This window comes from Pleurodeles waltl, chromosome 1_2 (genome assembly GCF_031143425.1).
Source record: "Pleurodeles waltl isolate 20211129_DDA chromosome 1_2, aPleWal1.hap1.20221129, whole genome shotgun sequence".
Taxonomy (NCBI): Eukaryota; Metazoa; Chordata; class Amphibia; order Caudata; family Salamandridae; genus Pleurodeles; species Pleurodeles waltl.
This window is the reverse complement of record NC_090437.1, coordinates 747,179,194-747,205,070: the sequence shown is the minus strand read 5'-3', so window position 1 is coordinate 747,205,070 and position 25,877 is coordinate 747,179,194. Positions and strand designations below refer to the sequence as shown.

The following is a 25,877-nucleotide window of genomic DNA, read 5'->3' as shown; positions in this document are numbered from 1 at the left end:
GACATGTTCTAACAACTACCAATAGATACACATTCCCAGTTAGCTGCTGGAAAAGATACATTGATGATATCATCATGATTTGGACAGGCCCTGAACAAGAAGTGTGGAATGTTGTTGATTATTTGCATCATGTCCAAGAGCATCTTCGTTTTACTTTTACAATGAACAATGTGGCGATCGCATTCCTAGACCTTATGATAAAAAATGGGGATGGCAGATTATATTCAAGTTTATATTGAAAACTAAAAGATAGAAATACCTTTGTGGAGTATCAGAGCTACCATCCACAAGCCCTGAAGGATGGCTTACCCTTTGGTCAATTCCTGCAGTTACGCAGGAATTGTTCTTTGAAAAAAGATTATTTAAGAGAGGCCCATATGCTGCAAGAGAGACAGATGTCTAGAGGGTATCCAAAGAGAATGATAAGAGGGGCTATGAAGTGAGCCTGGTACTGCCCTAGGGAGCAACCTTTATGTAATAGATCAAAGACACCCTTGGAAAGATTGGTTTGTGTGACGGCAGTACATTACAAACACCGATGTTTGCTTTCAGGAATGTCAAAAGTATTAGAGATCATTTGGTGCTTTTCATCACTCAATTCAAAGCTAACCAGCTGCGGTTGGATACAATGTTGGGGCTACCCCCTTTGAGTGGTCATTATCATTGTCAAAATTGTTTTGCGTGTGTATTTACTTTTGACACAAAGAAATTTGAACATGGTTCTGTGGCGATTGATTTGAAATGTGAGTCTAATTGCAATACCAAGAATGATATCTATGCGGTATGGTGCCCTTGTGCTCTAGTGTATGTTGGCCAAACTACCCAACAAGTTAAGACATGTATTTGACAGCCCCTGTGCAGAATCAGATGTATGACTGCCACAGCCCGATGGTCATGCATATTCTTGAAAAGAACCATTCTGCAACCGACACGAAATAGCAAGTTATTAACACCGTGTCAACTCGTTGAGGGAAGGTGATTTTTAAAAAAAGTTGAAGAAAAGAGAATTGATGTGGATAGACTGGTGTGACTCCATTAATAATGGATTCAATACAGCAGAGGAAATGTGCACATTACATGAGAATTAGAGAACTGTTAATCCTACTGTCATCCTGGACAATATATACTTTCCCTTGATGTAAACATGAGAGGTGGTATATAAGATATAGCCAGATGGTTCCTATAGTGATTTTGGGGAGAGAGTGCCCTATATCATATTATGATGACTTCTTGAGGTTGATAAATATATTATGATTTGAATTACTTTATTAATGATTGTAGGTTCTTCCATAGTTATGCCTTGAGATTAGGTGAACATTGATTCAGTTCTCCTTTTTCTTGTGTTATTAATATATTATGTATATTTGTATTGTAATTCTTGATTATTATTTGTATATGGTTCGTTGATTCAGTTTCCTGCCAAATATTGATACTGTCATGTAAAATTTCCTCTTATACCCCTTCTTGTCAGGAGCTATGTCGTAATTTATTGTGACTAATTCAATCATGGGTGTCCTAACAATGTTTGTTTTGTGTTGTAATTAACCCCTTATATTCAATCATGTGGGGTATTTGAGTTACTTTCAGATTTCGTCTATCTGGATAACATCTGTCCTTCTTATTTAATTAATTAATTTGTTACTGTCTTGTATGGGTGGTTGTTAGATATGGAATTCATAAGCTAAACCCCTTGTTGCCTTAAACGCCTAAATATGCTTTGACTTCTGGTGGTTGTTATCCTCTCTGTTTCGCTATTATAATTGGCTATCGTAATCCCCCTATACCTCCTCAGTTGTTTTGACCTGTTATAATCTTTATTGACATAGATTTTATTTATTTTTCTTTCTGAGGTTATTCCTAATCCTTCAATAGTATGTTAAGATTGTTTTCCCCTGATAGCCCGTGACTAGGTTTCATAAATATGACCCAGGGCCCCTTTGTTTACTGGTGTAAGGTGTGGTTCAAGCCTCATCTTGAATGCCCCGTTTCCTCCCTGCTCACAGTTGATGCACGACTAGAGTGTCCTCTTGGCAAGCGGAAAATGTTGTGGTGTTGTGCAGATCTGAGCCACCCCCCCCACATGCTTGCTGATTGATGCAGTACAAGCCTCATATTGAAGGCCGGTTGTTATTTACGCGGAGAGATGACGTGCAATTACAGCGTCCCCACTGAGTAATAGCGTCCAGGTCGCTATACTGAGTAACAAAGTGCTATTTTGGGTGGATTCCTCACCCAGCACGTATTGACATTTATTATTATATAAAATAAAATTGGGACCTTTGAATATCTATCTGGTGGATGCCGATATGGAAATTCCTCCAGTGTAGCGGTTTCAGTGAGAGATAAGAGGCTCCCCTCACACTATTGGTAAGTGAGTTTCCACAGTGCTAATTGCTTTTCCTAATAGATTTTATTGGCTCTAAATGTATCCTTTATCTATGCAACAATTAGAACATACCTCACTCTGGGAGTAAGCGTTTTTCTGTGTGATTCTGGTCTTCTTGTCAATTTGGGCTCTTACACTAATTTGCTTTTTTATGTTTCAGATTTTTCATATAGGTTCAAGTCCTCGTGAGTATTGTTTTTCTTGAAATCACGCACTCCTTTTTTTTCACTTGGCTGTTGGTTTTCTCCTTATGAGGTTGGCGTTCATTTGGTTCCTTGGTGATTATCCTTATGGTATATGATGAGTAGACTCCTACTTTCTATTTAATTTATTTCTTTTTACCATAGGTGTACTTTTATCTCTTGGTCCTGATGAGACCCTGTATTTGTTAGAGGGTTGAAATGTCGTTGACTGTCATTGGTGAACCTAGCAACATAACCCTTTGATATTAATTGGTTTACTAATATAGACAAGGGTTGTTTATATGTCACTAGTGTTTAGGGTATTGGAAGCCTTTTTAATGTGGATGTGCGAACAAAATTAATTGATGTTTTGGGTTTCTTGTTTGGGAGCCAATTTGTCTGTATATAAATTATTACACTTAGGTGTTTTTTGATGTAATTCAAATACAAATATAAATTATTCTAAATTTGAACATGTGTGTTGTTCTAAATATACTGGAGATCCCTTCCATCATCTGAGCAGTTAGTAACCAGAGATCCATTTATTTCAGTGAATATTTTTAGATATGGGTTTTTTGGTTGACAGTCAGGTTACCCCCTGTTCAAGCAAGGACCCTCACTCTAGTCAGGGTAAAAGAGAATCACCCTCAGTTAATCCCTGCTTACCCCCTTGGTAGCTTGGCAGAGCAGTAGGCTTAACTTCAGAGTGCTAGGTGTAAAGTATTTCTACCAACACACAGAGGGGGTCATTCTGACCCTGGCGGCCGGTGGCCGCCAGGGCCACCGACCACGGGAGCACCGCCAACAGGCTGGCGGTGCTCCCGAGGGCATTCTGACTGCGGCGGTTCAGCCGCGGTCAGAAAGGGTAAACCGGCGGTCTCCCGCCGGTTTACCACTGCCCGTTGGAATCCTCCAAGGCGGCGCAGATTCTGACACCCCCTACCGCCATCCTGTTCCTGGCGGTTCGGCTGCCAGGAACAGGATGGCGGTAGGGGGTGTCGCGGGGCCCCTGGGGGCCCCTGCAGTGCCCATGCCAATGGCATGGGCACTGCAGGGGCCCCTGTAAGAGGGCCCCGCTTGTATTTCACTGTCTGCTTAGCAGACAGTGAAATATGCGACGGGTGCAGTAGCACCCGTCGCACCTTCCTACTCATCGTGGGAAGGACGGTTTCCCCTGGGCTGGCGGGCGGCCTTTTGGAGGCCGCCCGCCAGCCCAGGGGGAACCTCAAAATACCCACCGCGGTCTTCCGACCGCGGTACGGTATTTTGGCGGCTCCCGCCGGGCGCGCGGTGACCGCGTCCGGCGGGAGTCAGAATGACCCCCAGAGTAACTTAATGAAAACACTACAAAATGACACAACACAGGTTTAGAAAAATAGAAAATGTTTATCTAAACAAAACAAGACCAAAATGACAACAATCCACAATACACCAGTTAAGTTACCAATTAAAAATCAAAGAGTCTTTAAGTAGTTTCAAACACACACTAACACTGTTAGCGTGAAAAAGTACCTTGGGTGCGTCAAAAATACTCTGCACGGGTGAGTGTGCGTCAAAAAGGGCTTGCGATGCGTCAGTTCCACTCATGAGCAGGACCTTCTGTTGTTTCTCCTTTCGTCAGGCGCGTCGTTCCTTCTCTTCGCAGGAGAGCGATGCGTCGATACGGTCAGCACTCTCGTGTCCGGGCAGGACTTCCGTTGTTTTTACACGCCTAGCGGTACTTGCATCGGAAATCCAGCCGCACGATTATCCGAAAACCACGCAGCGCGGATTGCAATCTCCCAGCATCCGTAAGAGATGCTGCGCGTCGTTTCTCCTGCTCTGTGCGTCGATTCTTCGGTCCGGCGAGTGTCGACTTTCAGCCGCGGGGCTGGCGGTGCATCGTTTCTTCAGCTGCAGATCGGAGTTGCGTCAATCTTTTCCCCGCACGGCCCTCTGTGCGTGGATTTCCTCTTCTTCGGCTGCCAGCTTCTCCTTTCAGGGACCCAGGAACTGGATGGGCACCACAGGGCAGAGTATGAGTCTATCCAGAGACTCCAGGTGCTGGCATAGAAAAGTCTTTGCTGTCCATGAGACTTCAAACAATCAAGCCCTTGGAGATTTCTTCTCAAGATGGAAGGCACACACAGTCTTAGGGGTGCCTCACATGTATAAAATGGAAGGTTAGGCCTGGCAGGTGGGTAATTTACAGGCCCAATATATGGATATTTGTTAGACTTTTCATCCTTGGTGTGGTATCCCTTAAAGTTTTGCCTCTGTTCCCCAGGTTGTTGATGTGTGCTGGACTCTGATTTTACTGTTTTTGTTACTCTAGGCACTTTACCACTGCTAACCAGTGCTAAAGTGCAAGTGCTCCTTTACAAAATGTGTATGTAATTGGCTTCTCCATGATTGGTATATTTGATTTACTAGTAATTCCCTAGTAAAGGGCACTGGAGGTGCCAGGGCCTGTAAATCAAATGCTAATAGTGGGCCTGCAGCACTAGTTGTGCCACCCACATGAGTAGCTCTGTTAGGGCAGGGTGCAGTGAATGGTTAAGGTAGGACATATAGTAATGTGTTTTATATGTCCTGACAGTGAAATATTGCTAAATTCTTTTTTCACTGTTGCAAGGCCTGTCCCTCTCATAGGTTAACATGGGGGCTACTTTTAAATCTGATTAAAGTGTAGATTCCCTTTGGTAGCGGATGGACATGTGGAGTTTGGAGTCTCTGAGCTCACAATTTAAAAATACATCTTTTAGTAAAGTTAATTTTAAGACTGTGTGTTTGAAAATGCCTCTTTTAGAAAGTGAGCATTTTCTTGCTTAAACCATTCTGTTACTCTACCTATTTGTGGATTCCCCGTCTGGGTCAATTTGACAGTTGGGCTGTTCACACCTCTCCTCTAGACAACGACACAAAGGTAGCTGGGGTGTAGCCTGCATATCTTGATGCGCCATCTGGGCTAGAGTGGAAGGAGGAGTCGTCACGTATGCCCTCACACAATGCAGTCTCAGACCCACTGGAGTGTTTCTGGGGCCAGGCCTGGGCAAAGCAAGATGTTGTGAATGACAGGGACTTCCCTTTGAAGTATGCTTACTTCAAAGGCAGAACTGGGTATAAGTAGTGGACCCAAAACTCCAGGGACACCAAAGACTTCAGTTTCCTCAACCCTGCAGCACTGGGAACTGTGTGTTTTGTGCTGTTCAAGAGGAGAAACCACCGTGACCTGCCGATGCCGCACAGAGTTGCATTGCTGAACTTCGCACCACGATCTTTGTCTCACCGACGCTGTCATTGGATGACTTCACCGAGCTGCTGCTCGCACCGCGACCTGTGGGCCCCACACTCCAGCATCGCCTTGCTCACACTGAAGCCTGGGCATCCCCGATGACGGTGCTGCTGCTGACACCAGCGCTGCTGCCTGCACCATGGCCTGTGGACACCACTCGTGAGGTACATGAAGCGCCACCCCATTCTGCACTGCAGCCCTGGTCCACTGACACAGCATCATCGACTACAGTGTCGTCACCAGGCACCCTGCCTGCACTGTGGCCTGTGGACACCGCTCATGAGGGTCACGAAGCACTGTCCCGTCCCTCACCGCTGGCTTGGGCCTACTGACGACAGCGCTTCAGCAACGATTATGCCGCTGCCTGTACCCTGACCTGGTGAGACTGCACATTGCACCGCCCCACTTCACACCGCAGCCCTGGTCTCACAGATGCGGCTGGATGCTGTCACTGAGCCACTGCCTGCACCGTGACCTGTGGGCACCGCACGTCGCATCGTTCTGCTGACGGCCAAATAGCCAGAAACACGTGTCCGAAGATACGGCACTCGCCACACCAACTTATGGTGAAAAACTTTCAAAACTCTATTCAAATTCGTGCTAATGACTGCATTTACCATGATGCCTTGGGGTCACAAATGCTGGAATGGAAGACAGGGTGCTCCCCATTTTGACTGTTGTAATTGAGGCTCCCGTGAGCCTCTGAGCTGACGAGCTCGGGTGAAGCACCTGTGCGCCTTCTTGAGTGGTACTTAAACCTGTGAATACTTTCAAGGCGACATTTCAAGCAACCCCACCAGCTACACGTTGCTCTTCGCTGATGACGGCCAAATAGCCAGAAACACGTGTCCGAAGATACGGCACTCGCCACACCAACTTATGGTGAAAAACTTTCAAAACTCTATTCAAATTCGTGCTAATGACTGCATTTACCATGATGCCTTGGGGTCACAAATGCTGGAATGGAAGACAGGGTGCTCCCCATTTTGACTGTTGTAATTAAGGCTCCCGTGAGCCTCTGAGCTGACGAGCTCGGGTGAAGCACCTGTGTGCCTTCTTGAGTGGTACTTAAACCTGTGAATACTTTCAAGGCGACATTTCAAGCAACCCCACCAGCTATACGTTGCTCTTCGCTGATGACGGCCAAATAGCCAGAAACACGTGTCCGAAGATACGGCACTCGCCACACCAACTTATGGTGAAAAACTTTAAAAACTCTATTCAAATTCGTGCTAATGACTGCATTTACCATGATGCCTTGGGGTCACAAATGCTGGAATGGAAGACAGGGTGCTCCCCATTTTGACTGTCGTTCTGCTTTGCACCACAGCCCCGACGCCATCCCCACCAGCGCTCCTGACTTTATCAGCCCGGAGTTCGATCTGCAAGGCGTATGACTTCACAGGCCTAACAACTTCCGCACCGACTCAGGAACCGACACCACAATGCCAGCGACGCTGTTCTCCGGAGCTCACCATGAGGATCACGACACCCTGAAATTCCAAAGGTACTGTTTGCGGGTCTTCCTGACACTGTAGCTGGCCTGAGACACCATAGCTGGCCTGAATTGTTGGTTTTGTTGATCACGATGCTGTGATAGCCCCAGGTGGAGCTATAGACTTCAAGGAACTGTAATTTTGAGTAAATCTTGCAGAATTCATACATTTATTACTGTATGGTGTTTTTTTTAATCGTATTTGCTCTTGTTTTATATAGATAAATATTGGCTATTTTTCTAAAACTGGTGTGGTGTCCTTTAGTAGTGTTTTCACTGTGTTATTGTGTGTTATGCGCAAATGCTTTACACATTGCTTCTGAGATAAGCCTGACTGCTCGTGCCAAGCTACCAAGGGGGTGAGCAGGGGTTATCTGAGCGGGTATCCTGACTAGAGTGAGGGTCCCTACTTGTACAGGGTGGAAACCGACTGCCAATTAGAGACCCCATTTCTAACAGTATATATAAATGATGTCTGTGTAAAAAGGCCCCGCTGCCCATTGAAATTCAAAATACTTCATTATTATAAGGCTTTCACTGCTGACTAAAACACCTGCACATCTTCACTGCAGTTTTTGATCAGTACATCACTACACTTTCAAGCCTTAGGAGAATATTTCATTTACATTTCTCTAATTAGTCAATCCGTCGATACTCTTTAGCACACAGAGGTTGAGTTGAACATATATCTTTTAGACATTTTATAACCTGCTCAGGAGCATCTCATGTGTGATACAGAATAGTGTCTTCTGCCTACAGGCCCTAGTGCACAGAAAGAAATGCCCCCGGCTACTGTTTGAATGATAAACTACAACAATAATCGGGGTTCTTTGGGCCCCTCAGATATATCGGCCCCTGTGCCACTGTACCTGCTGTACCAATGGAAGCTACAGCCCTACTTCCACAACAGAACGAAAGCTTTGATTGCGTCAGAAATAGAATTTCTGATCACTCAAGAAGAAATGCCAAAATCTATTCATAGACATACATTGAAGGGACAGGCGTTTAAGGATGATAGATCCTTATATTGACTGCCGCCACCTCCATACAAACTGGTTATTATGCTGGTCGTAAGGCCAATCCCAGTAGGTGCAGAATCTCTCATCAATTAGTAAATCAAGATAAAAAGCCAAATAAAAGGAGAGCATAGTTCTACCCTGTTTTCATGTCCTGCGTGCGGCAATGATGACAGGCACTGAATTGCAGTGGAAGTTACTTTTATTTCTCCTTTCAAATACAGGAACTCAGTCAGCTCCCACCTTCACTGCTCCTAACTATCCCCGTCTGCCCCCTTGACTCCTCCCTTTCTGGTTCCCCCACTACTTTCCTTTCTCCAGAGTTTCTCTCAGCACCAGGGTCCAAACACCCTGACATGCAGTGTAATTACAACATTACTGCTGTTCTCTAATCGGCCGTTTGCAAAATATTATGGTTACATTGATGTCAGCATTATACTTCAGGAATCTTGAATTCAGTGCTGCTATTGATAAAGTATTTTCCAAAATTAGTATCATATAAAAATGTTGGGCTACTTACAGCACTCAGCTGGCTTCACTTCGAGTAGGTATGTAGAAATAACTTCGTAGTGCTTTTCATACAGTTTGTCAAGTTGCTGAGACCATCCATTGTTGTCTCCTAGGAAGAAATCAGATATTTGTTGGTGATTAAACTTTTCACCTACCTCCACTGTTTTTATTCATTCTAAAACAAATGCTTAGCGTTTGGACAGCACTGTCTTATTTGGTGACTTTCGTGGACTAAGCTGGTAGCCTCAGCCCACTTAAAAGTTTAACTGTAGACTTCACCAAACACCATCATCTGCAATGCAATGCATTAACAGCCAAGTAGGTAGTTTCAGAAGAGTATTAGAATCTCCCCTTTTGGTTTCCATCCCAGTGGTTAAAAAAGCAGCAGTGAGTTTCTGAATTGGGCCCCTTGTTTTTTATATATACTGACAGATCTGTGTGGCTTATTTTTGGACAGCAGCAGCTAAGGTGATCCAGGTGGAGTGAGAAACAGAGAATGGGATTCTTTTCATAATATACCTAGTACTAATTGTCTAATGCAGCAATAAATTGTCAAGTTATGCGTCAGTGCTGGGGAATTATCTGATATGCTACACACAAACTATGTGGTATATTATGCATTTAAATGTATGCAGCACATTCTGTGCCACTGTTATCAAGCAATTATGAGATTTATTAACACTTTGGTACCACACAGTTAGGAATCCCTACACACATTCCAATTTATTCCTACTTACACCAAGCTAGCTGATTGTCAGTTGTTGGGCTTGGCTCTCTCTGTGGGGACACCACCAATATTTTTGCCCTCGCCCCTCCTATGAATTCGGTGTTGTTGGCTTTAGGTCTCTGTGCACTTTAACCCTGCTAACCAGTGCTGAAATTATTGTGCTCTCCTCCCTAAACATGATAAAATTGGCTTACACTTGATTGGCTAGTTCATTTACTTTTAAGTACCTTAAAGAGTGGTATACAATATATCCCGAGCTGGTAAACCAAATGCTACTAACGAGCCTGCAGCACTTATTGTGCCACCCACCTAAGTAGCCCTTGAAAACGTGTCCTAGGCCTTCCAATGCAGCCTGAATGCAGTTTTAAGCTTCCATTTCGACTTGACAATACAACTCATTTCCCAAGCTCTAAACCCCTCTTAATTGTATAGAATCCACCCGTAAAGTAGGCTCTAGGTGGCCCATAGGACAGAGTCCACTGTAATTAAAAGGTTGAACATGTAGTTTTAAGTTTTACATGTCCTGGTAGTGAACAATTCCTTGATTTGCCTTTCAGTATTGTGAGTCCTACCTCTCCCATTAGACAACAATGAGTTTCCTTTCTACGTTTAATAAGTTTTTTTGTTTGGTGTCTTAGAAATTGTAATTTAAAAACCTCCTAATGATAGAGGTGGATTTTAAGTTACAATTTTGAAAATGCCACTTTTATAAAGTTGGCATTTCCCTGCTCTATTTGGTGCATGCAGCCTGTTCCTGGGTCACGTGACTGGATGTAGTTGGAAGTTGGGCTTTGCATTTTCCTCCCAGACAGCCACACAATAGAAGAATTAGGTGTCCATCAATGGGCCATCACTGGTAGAATGGGGGGGGGCTGGGGTGGAGCTGGACAAAGTCCCACTTGCAACTGAATAGGCTGAGCCCTGCCTTCACACAAATACAAATGACTTGTCACCCCTGCATTGTTCATGCAGACAGCCAGGAGCCATGGAAAGATGGAAACCTCAAGCACTTCAAAAGGAAATTCACTAGAAAATTAGGGGGTCATTACGACCTTGGCGGGCGGCATTGGCGGCCGCACCCCCGCAGCGGCCATTTGGAGATCCCCGCTGGGCTGGCGGCCGGAAACCTGGTTTCCGCCCGCCGGCCCAGCGGGGATCACGGCCGCCACATAGGAGCCGGCTCCAAATGGAGACAGTGAAAAGCCCCCAGGGGCCCCATGACTCCCCGTTCCGCCAGCCTTTTCCTGGCAGTGCAAACCGCCAGAAAAAGGCTGGCAGTCGGGGACTCGTAATCCCCTGGGCAGCGCTGCAAGCAGCGCTGCCCAGGTGGATTAACACCGCCGGGGCAAAAGTGGCAGAATACCACCGGCAGTGCGACCGCAGCGCTTCCGCCACGGTCATAATACGCCTGGAAGCACCGCCAGCCTGTTGGCGGTGCTTCCGTCGTTTTAGCCCTGGCGGTCCCATACCACCAGGGTCAAAATGACCCCCTTAATCTACTTAAAAATGGTACTATGTATAAAACAGGACCCTCAAACTCACTCTTCTGTTCACTTTCTGAACGTGCAGTAGGATTCTCAGAGGACTCCCTGCTGCTTTGGTCTGCTGTTTACTCCAAGAGACTACTTTGCTGTACCTGGAAGGACTGCTTTGCTGACTGGAGTCTGCCTTAAACCCTCAGACACATGCCTTGCTGCATGAGCCCCGTTCCACTGCTTGAACCCAGGACTACCAGAGTGACTACAAGGGCTAGTTGGTTGGCCACCTAATCAGAGCCTCAAAGGCAGAAAAGGCTCCAACCATCTTGAACCGGCACCTGAACCCACCCTTAGTGAGTCCTAATCCTGCAAGTTGTGCTCGTCCAAGCGTGGACCCTTAGTGGTGGTGCTAAATGTGCCCAGATAGCCAAAAGTCAAAACTTGAGACTTAGAACATTTTTGGCTAAAAACTGCTTTGAGAACTGAGAGGAGACTGGGACCAAACTGCTCGCCTATTCACCCAAGGTGCATCGCCTGTGCTCACCCTTTGGTAGATTGGCACAGAGCAAACAGGTTTAATTTAGGAGGCAAGGTGTAAAGTATTTGTGCAACTCTTCGAACAGTAAAACAGTGAAAACACCACACAGGTTAGAAATATAGATCTTAATTTAATTAAGAAAACAAGACCAAAAACAATAAAAACCCAATTAGTATAACTTGAGATATGAAGTCTTAAAGAATAAACTTAGTTATAGTACTTAAAAAGCATAAAGCGCCAACCAGGGCTATCTGATCATGCTAGACCGCATCAAATCTGAAACGGCAGGCTGACGATGATGAATACAGGGACCAGCCTTGGATGGCTGAGAAAAGTACCTTGGGTTGGAGTTGCATCGATGTTGAGAGCAAGATGCAAGGAGCAAAGGAGGCAATGTGTTGATCCCACAGATGTAGGTATTCATCAGCTCCAAGCCGCTCAAAGTCGTACATGCGTCGGGAATGGAGGCGATGCATCGACATCAGTCCCACAGATTTAGGTGATGAGTCGGCTCTGAGCCTTGCAAAGTCATAGATGCATCATGAATTGAGGTGATGCGTGCGCAGAGGACAATGCGGTGTTCCCGATCCTCACAGCAGCAGTGATGCGCTGGCATCAACAGTGATGCAGTGTCCACTATCCTTGCCACAGTGGAGTGTGCCAGCATAGTTGGAGATGCGCCATTTCCAAGCAGTGCAATGGCGTTGATGTGCGGTTTTTGGACTGGAGCAGCACTTAGGGGGTTATTACAACTTTGGAGGAGGTGTTAATCCGTCCCAAAAGTGACGGATATACCACCAGCCGTATTACGAGTCCATTATATCCTATGGAACTCGTAATACGGCTGGTGGTATATCCGTCACTGTACCGTCACTTTTGGGATGGATTAACACCTCCTCCAAAGTTGGAATAACCCCCTAAATGTCCATTTCCAAGGGTCCAAGACTGGAGCAGCACTACTTGGCAGGGTAAGACTTGCAGCAAGCAAAGTCCAGGTACTGTAGGTGATGATTGGGAAGTTTTTTGTGTCCCTGAAACTTCAGGAGAACAGAAGGCAAGACAGCAAGTGCTAGTAGTAACTCTGGTTCCAGGCTTAAGGGTTGTTGGTCCAGTCCTTCTCACCCTGGCAAGGATGGAAGCAGGCAGCAAGTCAGCAAAGCAAGAAAGCTGCAGTCCAGCAGAGTACAATCCGTGTAGCAGCACAAAAGTAATTCTTCCTGGCAGAGTATCCAGAGGTCTAGAAGGTTGCTGGTAGTTGGAAGGGTCAGGAGTCCAGTTTTTATACCCAATGGTGCCTTTGAAGTGAGGGAGACTTCAAAGAAGGGCTTTGAAGTGCAAAGAGGTCCTCTTTTCCTACCCTGCTTCACCTCACTTGCTTCAAGGGGGTATGCAACCCTTTGTGTGGGGACAGGACACTGCCTATTCATGTGTAAGTGTCAACCCGTCCCGCCCATCCTGCTCAGGCTGGCTCATCAGTATGTGGATGGCCCATCTGTCATACCTTAGCTTTCTTTAAGTGTGGCTGTCTAATGGGAAAGCAGAAGTCCAGCTTCTACCCCACCCCAGACATGTATTGGAGACAGGCTGCAGGCACACAGGGCTAAGAGCAGGAAAAGGTCAACTTTCAAAAAGTGGCATTGTAATAATAGATCCATCTTTACCATTAAAGAGGATTTATCATTAAAATTCCATAGGCATTAAACATGAAAGATCTACTCCTTCTTAATTAGACATTACATACAAAGTCCAGTCTTTGCCCTTTTACTCTGGCAGAAGCAGCAACTGCAGGATAGCTCCACAAAGCACAGTCACAGGCAGGACAGTTCTTCTTCCTCAGCTCTTCAGCTCTTCTCCAGGCAGAGGTTCCGCTTGTTTCCAGAAGTGTTCTAAAGTCTTTGGTTTTGGGTGCCCTTCTTATACCCAATGTCTCCTTTGAAGTAGGCCTACTTCAAAGTAAAGTCTCTTTTGAATGTGAAATCCTGCCTTGCCCAGGCCAGGCCCCAGACACTCACCAGGGGGTTAGAGACTTCATTGTGTGAGGACAGGCACAGCCCTTTCAGGTGTGAGTGACCACTCCTCCCTACCCTCTTAGCACAGATGGCTCATCAGGATATGCAGGCTACACCCCAGCTCCCTTTGTGTCACTGTCTAGTGTGAGGTGCAACCAGCTCAACTGTCAAAGTGACCCAGACAGGGAATCCACAAACAGGCAGTCACAGAAATGGTAAAAGCAAGAAAATGCTCACTTTCTAAAAGTGGCATTTTCAAACACAGTCTTAAAATCAACTTTACTAAAAGATGTATTTTTAAATTGTGAGCCCAGAGACCCCAAACTCCAGATGTCCATCCGCTCCCAAAGGGAATCTAGACTTTAATCAGATTTTCAGATTTAAAGGTAGCCCCCATGTTAACCTATGAGAGGGACAGGCCTTGCAACAGTGAAAAACGAATTTAGCAATATTTCACTCTCAGGACATATAAAACACATTACTTTATGTCCTACCTTAAGCATACACTGCACCCTGCCCTTGGGGCTACCTAGGGCCTACCTTAGGGGTGTCTAACATGTAAGAAAAGGGAAGGTTTAGGCCTGGCAAGTGGGTATTTAATTTACAGTTAATACTGCACACACAGACACTGCAATGGCAGGTCTGAGACATGATTACAGAGCTACTTATGTGGGTGGCACAACCAGTGCCACAGGCCCACTAGTAGCATTTGATTTACAGGCCCTGGGAACATCTAGTGCACTGTACTAGGGACCTACCAGTAAATCAAATATGCCAGTCATGGATAAGCCAATTACATACACGTTTTGTAAATGAGCACTGCACTTTAGAGTCCAGTACACATCAACAACCTGGGAAACAGAGGCAAAACGTTAAGGGAGACCACGCCAAGTATGAAAAGTCTAACAAGCCTGTGTCAGTGTGAAACTGACAACTGCAGTCTGAACATGCTGTATTTTCTTTGGAAGCCTTGAGAATTTGGACACTTTTTATTCTCCTCAGATGAGGAATCCACTTCTTCATCAATTTTCGCAGATTATAGTAAACATCTCCACGAGCACCTTATTCTGGGTTTGCTGATAAACAACTGATTGGTGAGAAAAGCAGTCGGTTGAATCCTAAAATATATTAGACCCTTGAAGTATGAGGCTCACATTTTCCTGTGTTTTGAAACCAGCAAGTATTGTGAAACCAATAAATGTTATCTTTATGCAAGTTAAGCAATGCATGAATTGGAACCAATTTTCAGAGCAATTCGACTGCATGCAGTGATTGTATACTGAACTTGCCTTCCAAACTGAGGGGCACTACATTCTGGGAGTCTCAGCTGCAACTTGAGGTACAAAGACAAAGGTCTTGCATCCCCCATCAAAGACCCTTCAAAGACCTAAATATATGCATCCTAGTCTTGGAATTAAGAATGTCCCTGCTGCACACATTAAGACTCACTCAGTTATCCCCTTATGTGCCTCTAACACCCGTACTGAATAATCACCAGCTTTACTTTTTGGTTTTGGAAAATATGTCTCTTTTAGGGCAAATAACAGTCTACTTTCTTAGGGCTCTTTGGGAATTAATCTTGGCTTTCATGTGCCATTCAGCTAAAGCGTGGCTCCATGAATCTTCATGCTCGACAAGTGAGCTGCTACATGTGACCCAATCACTATTTATGTGGAACTCTGTGTTCCTTTCAATAAATGTCTTTGTTCTCAGTAACTTGACTGTGAACCGTTCCTTTGTAGAAAGGCTTTGTGAAGCCAGTGAAAGTACTGACTGCCTCTATCATTCCTAGTTGTATTAGTTGATGCGATGTTTGTGAGCTGTTTGCTAGTTGACCGATCACTCGACACCAGTGGACATATGAATTCGCACTGGTGAGGAGCAGAGCTGTGTGCTGTTTTAAAGACATTTTAGCTTCGAATGTGCATACAATTAGCCCCACTCAGGCTTGTTGTTGCATGCGCTGCACACAACACAGCTGATAAACAGGGAGCGACACCAAGGATCGCCATTTCCAAGTTGTGCTTGGAGAATTCCTGAGTTAAACCTAGGCACATTGGATGCAATGTCTTACCACTTGCAAAGCCAAAAGTAACCTGGTTTTCATTCCCACTAGAACATTAAAATCCTGCTGCAGTGTAAAAACATAAAACAAAAAAACGATTGCTTTCTGTGTATAAGGGACTTATGAGATTAAGCACTTAATGTGTAATGATTTATTTGTACTTTTGAAACGTAAAATAGTCTTTCATGTTTTTCACTTTTTTGTGCTCGCTCCACCAAACAGTAAATAGCTTGTGGTGAGAGAGCATTGCTCCTCAGCACAGAGCCAAACAGTTGCTCTGTTAAGCCAGACCTAAAAAAGGCACATAACTCTCCATTGTGTCAGTGCACACCATGAACTTCGATTCACCAAAACGCCAGGGCTAGCAGAAGTGACCTCACACACCCTTTGTGACCTCAATGGCACCATAGGAAGTGACATAATATTGATCTTTGACTTTGAATCCTAGGAAATTGTGCTACAAGGCCTTTAGCCTGATGAAATCATGATAAAGGAGGTCACTGAAGACTAGTATATACCTCAAAAAGAAAACGTGCAGGCAAATAACAAGGGGATGAATAAAAAACTGATTTTAAAAAAAGAGTAGTGGTCAGGCACAATAGCACTAATTCATAAGGACTATAAATTGAGAATGAACTATGTGGTTGGCTTGATTTACTCGTTTTTCTTATTATTAATAAGTGTTGACATCCTCACTCGCAAGAACCTATAACACTTGCAGAACACAGAAGTATCAGTTCTGTTCAAAACCATTTTTCACATGGCCACGATAGTGGACAGTGGAGACAATTTACAAAATGTGTATTTTTTAATGTGTTTAAATTCGTGTTGTATTATAAAGTGTGTGCATTCCACTTCTGAATGTATTTATTTTTTACTCAAGGAGTAATCTCTCAGTGGATTAGACACAAATCAAGCAGTGTTTATGAGAACACTGTTTATGTTCTGTGTTTGGTACTGCATTTGTCACCTCAGTGGCTGGAGGTCATAAAACTAATGCTAGAGGCCTCAAGGGACAAGGCAGGGGCCTCAGCTGTGACCCCTAAATGATTTCCATGGGGCACATGCTGGCACACAACATTTAAAATCAATGTGCACAATTGAAACCACACCAAGTGGCGGCTCTCCCACTGTATTTTAGCAGCATGTGCTGCCACTTCCCTCCATGCTCCTCTCTGCTCCTGGAGAACTGAGGATATTTATCTGAAAGGGACTCTGATAGCTGCAAGCACTACAGCGGCACTCTCATTTTAGTCTGCTCTGAGCCTCTAAGCTAAGCTCCTTTCTGCTGATGGGCTTTGGTTGCAGGGTGATCCCTTTCCAACCATTAAATGAGTCAAGAATGTCAATTTACAGGTGCAACAGTTGTCAGCTCTTCTGTGAAATTCATCTTCTGGTTGGTAGCAAGGAGCAAAATCACTAAAAAGAGAGACTGGAGTGTTTTACATTACACATTTTAAAGTTGATTAAATATAAAAATACTTTCAAACCAAATATGAAGAAACTTTGTGTGATGATACATCTGCGAGTGTGTCTGACCTTATATGGTCTTCAGTAATTCATTTATAAGGGGACGAGCAAGAGGTTCGATGGACCTTTTGATTACGCTTAGAGTGATTCCACCATGGATCATAACCTCAATCAGCAATGTAACAACAAAATCAATAAAACACCACCAATCTTTAGGAGTCAATAATGTTCACACTCCATGACCCATTCGGCCATGACCATACCTTTTAGTAAAATTAGAAAGTTTATTTCCCTATATTAACAATGCTAATATAATGTAAATTAATCTCAATACCAAATGGTAAGTGTATACAAACAACACAGGATGACTAAAGTGGCGGAAAAACTTCAATTTAACCAAAGCGTTAATTATTAAACATGCAAGGCTTACAGTGCAGATTAATAGCATCAATAACTGAACACTAGAGATAGCATACATCCAGACTCAACAGCTGAACCAAATCAACCATTTGTTAATAACATTTGTTAGCGCGGGACACACTAACTAACCCTCCAATTTGAATGCCACGTTTGGGCTTCATGCAAAAGTAATTTAGTCAAAAGCAAATTTGGAAAACATCTAACTGGGGCTCAAACAAAATTGAGGTTGGTAGCTAGAAAGAAAAGAGCAAACATTTACAACAGAAACAGTAGCATTTTGTTAAACCTCTCCTGAATAGATTGGAACGCTGTGATTTCTTCATCAGTTGGATATACGTCTGGTCAGCTTCAGCAAAGGGCAGTGAAGGAGATTGGTTCAGCCATGGCTGGGCTCTAAGTTAACTCAACCAACTTAGAATGGGCGTCTGATTAAGAAACAGCATCAGTAGCATTTACAATTAAACTATAAGGCTAAAGTAAGGAAAGGGAACATCAGGAACTGCTGTGCTCCTCGCACAGGACTGGAACAAGACTAAAGTGAAAGAATGAGTGAACAATTCTGCAAAGTGTAGTCTGGATATGCTAAAGTCCATAAAACATTATCGCACATCGCCATTGGTCAGAATATTGTACGTTTAAGATAGAACCAATAAACATTAATTTCTAAATCCTTAATATAACTAGACAGTCTTTCACACGTCGATGATTGGCTCCTCTTCTCCCGTTCCCATCACCAGTCTTGTCAGGTACATTTTTAGTTGCAATCATAACTCCAATCAGTGCAGCCATTGTCCAAGCCTGGGAACATTTGCTTCTCACGCATCAAGGTAACAATAGTATCCATTCGTAGGACAGTACATTTCGGCAGACAGTTCTCACAAGAAAGTTTAAGGCATTTTCAAATCGCTTGGTCAGCGCTGTGTGAACAATAAACAAATTCTAATTCTCTGTTTTTACAAAAAAAAAATTACATTTATTTATGCCATAAAACTTAACATGAAGCTTCGTCGACTAGTCCCAAATCTCATAATTAACCAATGCCCAATATAAGCAACGACATAGCACTAATACATTAATATGATCCACTAATACATTGTATTCTACATGTGCACATTATTCTAAACAGTTAATGTTATTTCTTTATGAATATCGTACATTTTATGGTGGCCACTTCAATGGGCACATTTTCCAAGACATACACATTTTTGCCATGTTAGCCTAATTCATGTAAATTCTTAGCTAATAATCAATGCAAATTTATTCGTAATTAATTCAGATTTTTTAACAATGCATGTAGAGCAATGAAAGCCAGCAGGTTATGTGATACCCAGTAGGAGCATATGCAGGAAAATGGTGATTATTGAACATGTGTTTATGTAATTTACTTATGCAGATTGATGTGTTTAATAATGCTAAAATTACTATAGGAGTGAGACACAATACAATTTAAATTGAATGAAAGATAGATTTAAAATCAATCTTCAAGCACTTAACAATATGCCTGGCAAGTTACATCTAGATATTTGCAGCAAGTGCATAACCTGCTGAGCTAATTACTATGCTCTAAGCATGTGGTCTGCATGTTCCATACAGAGCATTGCAGTAGGAATCGTTTAACCATTTTATGATGATTGAAGCCTGTGACTATCAGATTACACACATATCTCTGTAATAAGTGCATTAAAAACCTGGGCTAATCTATTCGACTACTGGTCACCATCAAAGAGGTATTATCATCACTCAAAATGGCAATCCTTCCCACCCCTCTCTGTATATTTTAAGCATGCACACCTGTGCCACAAACTACCAGCCATTGTACTGCCACCTTGGTTCAAATTGTTGAAAGCGAGCTAGAGCCGGGCAGTCTATTTATTCAATTGGGTCTGGAGTCACTGAAGGCCATTTTCTAAAGAAGAGGGTTGCTGCTGGCACCTCTGCCACTTTTTCCAGCTGTCCCAGGTAATTAAGGAGGCACAAGAGAGTACTTTAGGTTACAGAAAGAAGAGAGAGGGAAGAAGTTAGAGAGATGAGGGAGGAGGCAGGGAGCGTGGCTTTTTCAAACTTTAGAAAGGGCAGCTTTTGGTTTGGTCCAGCCCTGAAGCTGCCACTGAACACACCGTCATTGCAACCAGAACAAATTGTGCAAATTTAAAACAGGCCGATTACACTTAACATTTAGCGGCCCTCCCTGTTACTTTTTTCTTTTATTCCTGGGGGAGTTTTGCTCCACCCAAGCTGTCCATGCGCTGCCTTACACTCGAATGCCCTCCTCCTCACAATTCCTGTCCAGCCCCTGGGACAGAAAGTGACATCCAGTGTCCTAGAAGAAGTGAGTTCTAGTGCCTTCTTCATGATAAGCAATAACGTAGGAAAAATCAGCTGTATGAACGGGAAGGAGTAAACACTAGAAGGTATGCGGTATAAATCAAGATCAGTCAAACAATGTGAAGGACAGCCTCGCATCAAAGACAATAAACAGAAGTAATACACTATCTCTCCCTCCCTCCCTCTTTCTCTCTTTCTGATTGCAATATTTAAGATGCCTAGAATGCTATTTGCATGTTTTTAGGCGCTGTCCAATGGTGCTACAATAGACTCGTTGATCCAAATAGGTCTTTTAACTGTATTTTATATTTGTAATATAAATGTTCAGTTGATGTTCACGTTGGTATCTCTTGTCCCTGAATTTCCTGAAAACACCAGAAAGAATAACTGTGTGAGACAAGGTTATTGTAAAGAGTGACTGTTTGTGGGGGATGTGGCTTGACCGGCCGACAAGATGGCCACCTTCGGGCTCTGCTGGGCAGGGAAAATAATCCTAAATTAATCCTGCCGTAGTGGGGACATCGGTGCTGATCTGAATTGCAGCAGACTTCCTGTACACGGACCTGATTAGTTCAGGACGATGGCGACACTGGAGGGCTGAGCGGTGGGGAGGATGCCCTGGGGCGCTGATTGGACCACATGGTTGGACGATGGGGCTTGCATGTCGGCAGCTGCCTGCCCAAGCCGTTTGGATCCTGTTTGGACCGGGCAGACCCAGGCGGTCTCACTGCCATTAGCGCTGCAGCCTGTCTCAGGCCTGGCCTGAGAGTACTAGGCCAGGAGCGGAGGTGCTGGTGCTGAGCATGGCCTCGGAGGAGAGGCGTGCATGGGATTGACCTGTGGCTCGTATGGTGAAGAGGCGGCTGATAGTGTCGCGTGGGCTCTCATTATTCTAAATGAGACTACTGGATTTCTAGGTAGCAGGATCTATAACGGTGTGGGGGACTGAGTCTGACCCACGTGTAAAGAACTCCGTCACCCTAAATCCGGATAACTAGCAGTGCCTCATTTCTCCCATGTGGAAGGAATGATTTGGCAGCCGAGCGCATGACATCTTTGTAACTTCTCAGGGAAGTCGTGGTTACTCAGATCCAAACCAACTCTCTTATTTCCAATATGATCTCATATACAAATGACCAAGACAGTATAAGTTTTATATCATGTTTTAATAAAACAACTGTATTTTAGATATTAAGGCGTGAGCCGCAATAACCAGAAGGATACAACACAGTAGGATTGAAATAGTCACCAGGAGAGTAAAACATAAGAACAAAGCTATCATATTGTCTAACAGTTTCTACTCTCCCTCTGCTTGTTCTATTTAGAGCACAGCATGTTAAGCTTCTAGCTTGCCTATTAGAATCACTGTGGAGACATCAGCCCTCATACCTGAGCAAAGACCTGTGATCTTGGTTCAGCATCTGCAACGAGGCAGTCAGCGTCTAGTTGTGGTTCCCTGGTCGGAATCTCCCTCTTGCATGTATTGGGACAAGGAAGTGATTTTATAACTAGCATGTCATCGTGATCACAAAATGTCCCTACGCAGGAATGCCAAGTCTAAACTCCTACCACGTCTATCGGCAATGTACCAGACTGTATCCTTGACTGAAGCACAGAGTAAATATGTTATGGAGAACTCCAGTGCTGAAGTAGGCAAAACAGTCTGATATGAAATAAAAAACAACACCGTAGAACTGCCTATTTGAAAAATAACAGTACGAAGCCTAATAAAAAGCATGTAGAGCAAAGTGCACAGAGGCTCTAAGCTGTCAGCAAATGAATAAAATATATTCAGGGCAAAGTGCACAAAGGCCTAAAGCCTGAAGCTAAAGCATAATGAATACGTAAAACTAACCACACTACACCCTCCCCTTGTCGGTAGCAAGTGGTTCCAATAATATAAAAGGATGCCCCAAATATAAACAATACCTAAAACAATTATTTCGACAAGGTGAGAAGACAACAAAGTCAGAAATTTAGGTAACATGTGACCATAAAGCCAAATTCAATATAGTGTCAATTTCGTAAAAATCCAATCGTCAGACAGAAGCAATAGAACGCAGGAGTCCCTCCACTTCGATATATGTCAATATCGGAAGATCCACGTCACAAAGTACCATGGAGCAGGTGTGATCCAAAGCCCCAAAACCATTCAGGGTGGCACCCGTGTAGGGCCTATGAAAGAGACAATACCATCTTCCTCCAGGAAGGGAATCTCATAAACTGCCTCACGAAGCAAGCTCATCCGTAGTACACAAGTCTGGGAATGAGCCCTAATCGGGAACAACAACAGATCAGTATCGACCATGGGAGGGCGCTGCAATGAGAGACAGAGAGCCAGTGCATGTTCAAACGAGCACCAAAGGCATTGAAACACGGGTTGCACACAATCCAAAACCGGTCTGAATGACAGAGACCAGTCACACTCCAAATATCCCAGGAGTGTCGCTCCAAAATGCTTCATCATGCGTTCACGACACAGCTGCGCTGACGGGAGCAGCAATACAGGATCTCGTTGTGACGGGACAGCCATTGCGAAAAAATAGCAACAACAGCAAGACTCCAGCCAATAAAGCCAAAGTAATCGGGAAACCCCCAAAAATGCTTCCGAAAATAGAATGTATAGCCGAAGGTATCAACCCGAATATGGAAGAGAAGGTATGAGCAAAACCAACACCAACGACTTTGAAAAAATGTGCAATACCAGCAGTCCTGGATGCATTAAATATATGTCCCACAAGTTCACCGAAGTGATTTGGAAAGTTAGTATTCAAAAGGGACTGTATCTCCGCCGATGACCTTGCCACCTGAAGTGCGTAGGTCTCGCTAGCAGATGTAAGGGCCACATGCTTTTGAAACAATAAAGCTTTTAGCCGACTCAACTTGTCGAAATCAACCTTGGAAGTAGCAATATGAGGCCAAATGTCCGCTACCTCCCTAAATTGAGTGGGGGGAAACAACACATTCCCGCAGCACGTAACGGCCTTGTTGACAACGACGATGTAAACTATTCCGGCACGCATGCTACAGCAGCGTTCGCTGTTAAGAACAATGTAACTGCCGTTAGAAAGCACCTGGAAAGTGTTTTTAATAACCGGGACTGGAACTCCCTTCAGATAACAAGCTAAGTTAGCAATCGAAGCGTTACACGCCCCGTGCAAGGACAGCTGTTTACAAACCATGGAATGGCTGACAGAAGCTTTGCATTCGCTGCCGCTAAGAAAAACCTCCTTCAAACCATTAACACATCTGTACTGAAAGGGAAGGTCCCACACCTCGTGTATGTAACTGTCTCCCAATAGTTCATATCTACCCACCGGAATGTGCTTCAAACACAAAGTAAATTGCAAAGTAGAGATAGGCAAATTAATAACCCCATGAATCAACCATTCAGCTGACGGAATCTCAGCTACCGTGAAAGGCAGTTTCTCTAATTTCTCAATATTTAACATAACATATGTCGCTTCCTTTTTAGCCATCAGTTGTTGTTGACGAGTCAAATTAAAAGAGATAAAGATCTCTCTGGCACGAACGTGCTGCCATGGAACGCGACCCGCCTTCAAGGTCTGAAGAGTCCAACCCAGCTGCATGATGGACCGCGTCTGACTCTGCCCATGATATAAAGAAGACATGTCCGATTTAATAATGTCAATGGCAGAGGAAACAATGCTGTCAATCGTGTAAACACGGTCAGAAAGGGTATGCATGCCATTATCAACAACAGACAAAGTCTGCATCAGATTTTCCTGATCAATCTGCCTCAACCGGGCTGCAGCCTCTTGTTGTGAAAGCTTCCAAATCTCATTATAAACCTCGTATAAGAACCTTTTCTTCCGTGGTACTTTGGGACCTGACAAAAAATCTTGTAAATCAGTATCATTAGACAGTAACGTGAGATGTGATTTAACTTTATCCAGCATGGATGACTTCAACCATTGCTGACAAAGCTTCCCCACACTGTATGTAGTTATAATATCAGCATGTTCTGGTGAAACGTAATGAGGGTCTGCCCTACTAGTCCTGAACCCCCCTGAAGAGGTGACAAAACGTTGATGACACATATTAGTGTCTACAGGCCATAATAACCACCCGCCTGGATGTAACGATGAAGTGTTAAGTGTACCATTCTGGACCCAATGTGTAAAGTCACTGAAAGTAGCATTCACATAGTGCTGCCAATTTTTTAATTTAGAAGGGACAGGTATACTAGGCAAAGTCAACTCCCTAATCGTCGCTAAGCCCAAACAGCTAGTCTGTTGTACTGTGTCATTGAGGAAAATCATCTGCACAGGGATAATACATGCTCTAAATAACGTGTCCCTGCCTTGCATTTGCCAATTTTTCGTACCCCAAACACTTTTCAAGTCAACAGTTTTAAACCAGTATTCATATCCCTCGACCGAAAGTTTAGATACAAACAAATTGGAATACAGTAATTTAGTATCGTCAATAACATTTGCTTATTAGAATACGGTGTAACTTTAAAATAGTAGGACTTAGCATTACGTGGATCATGCCCAGCAAAATATGCAAATTTATCATAATACGTTTTTGAACTCCCTTGTGGAGGAGTCGAGCCATGTTCCCATTGCACATAATTAAACATGGACTTGGGGCTACTAGCTTTATGAATAAAGTGGTGTCCATAATAGTTGTAACAAAACATGTCACCATGATTATCTCTAAACTGGTAAGCATCATCATCGTCATAGACAGTATAATATTGCAAATCCGTTAGCATAGAATCTACTGTCTTCACATCCCAATCATCAGAAACAATGCCAGGTATAACAATATCATTCATTGATAATTTGAGGACATACGGTATTTGAATCAATTCAGTGGGACCATATATATCAAACATTACTTTATCCCACACAATTCCATCCGGAACTGGTATAGCAGAAATGTTTACTGTGGACAAGTCTCTTCGAACCATATGAGACGAAAAATGCGGTTTTAACACAGTCTCCACGTGCTCAATGTCAGATCGATCAGGAAGAAAATGACCATGTATTATCAGAAAAAAAGTAACCACAAATCCCAACCATAATAAAATAGTAATCACGGCCAAAAACAGCCAAAAATAGTTCCAAGGAAAAACAAAATATGTGCGTTTAAGCCAACCCAGCAGCCGTCGCGGACCGTGGACAGAAGACATCGAGGACGAGAAGCCGGACACATCGTTATCAGCATCGTTGAAGCAGCCAGAAGCAGTTCTAGCAAAAGGTGCAACTGTGAACAAAGAAGCAGATGGAGGCTCTCGCCGTGGCACGCTATAAACCACATGTTCAGAAACGTCAGTAGAACGTACAGCAATTTGATCACAAGATTCCATATTAATCGCCGTCGGTGGAACAATCGCAAGATCATCATCCACCCTCCCCAAGCTCGGAGAGGAAACAGTGTCAGTGAAAATCACCTGCAGCGGGACTTCCTCCCCAGTAGTGAGAGGGATTCCGGAACTACTGGGTGTCCCTCTTGGTCTGCTGTGCAGAATCGGCCACATGTTGTAACTTGACATTATCAATGGAAACAAAGCGATTTCCTTTGGCCCCTCGCAGCGGCGGTAAAATCACTGTTCTCGTGCCACTCACCCCCAACACAGGGACAGGTTCTCGATAAGAAGGACCATATTCTTTTTTAACTGCGACCTTTTCACGCACTAGATCCCCAATCCTGGGTATCCAACCAGTAGGTGTTACTGGCTCATCCTTAATTCCTGAGGAGGCAGCACTGGCAGAAGAGTTATCTTCACGGAATTGTTGTAAATCCTGCAAAACAGTGACACGATCATTTATGTCAAAGGGCGTATCTGCCGCCTCCACACCAGGGCCATCTAGATCAGGAACATACATTTGTGTTCCAAACAGGCACTCATATGAAGTACGACCCCCCAGTGACCTTCTAGGCAAGTTATTAAGTGCTCTCTGTACTCCATATAGGTGGGCTAGCCAACCACGACCCGTACCTATAACTCTG

At 43.9% G+C, this 25,877-nt stretch overlaps 1 protein-coding gene across 1 annotated transcript in view; it reads right to left on the bottom strand.

Annotated features, from left to right (window-relative positions):
* Nucleotides 1-25,877, bottom strand: part of RXFP1 (relaxin family peptide receptor 1) — a 1,416,786-nt gene that overhangs the window by 603,531 nt on the left and 787,378 nt on the right. Inside the window, exon 3 of the mRNA XM_069243319.1 lies at nt 8,874-8,972. Coding sequence (XP_069099420.1) covers nt 8,874-8,972 — 99 coding nt within the window. The remainder of the gene's footprint in view (nt 1-8,873; nt 8,973-25,877) is intronic.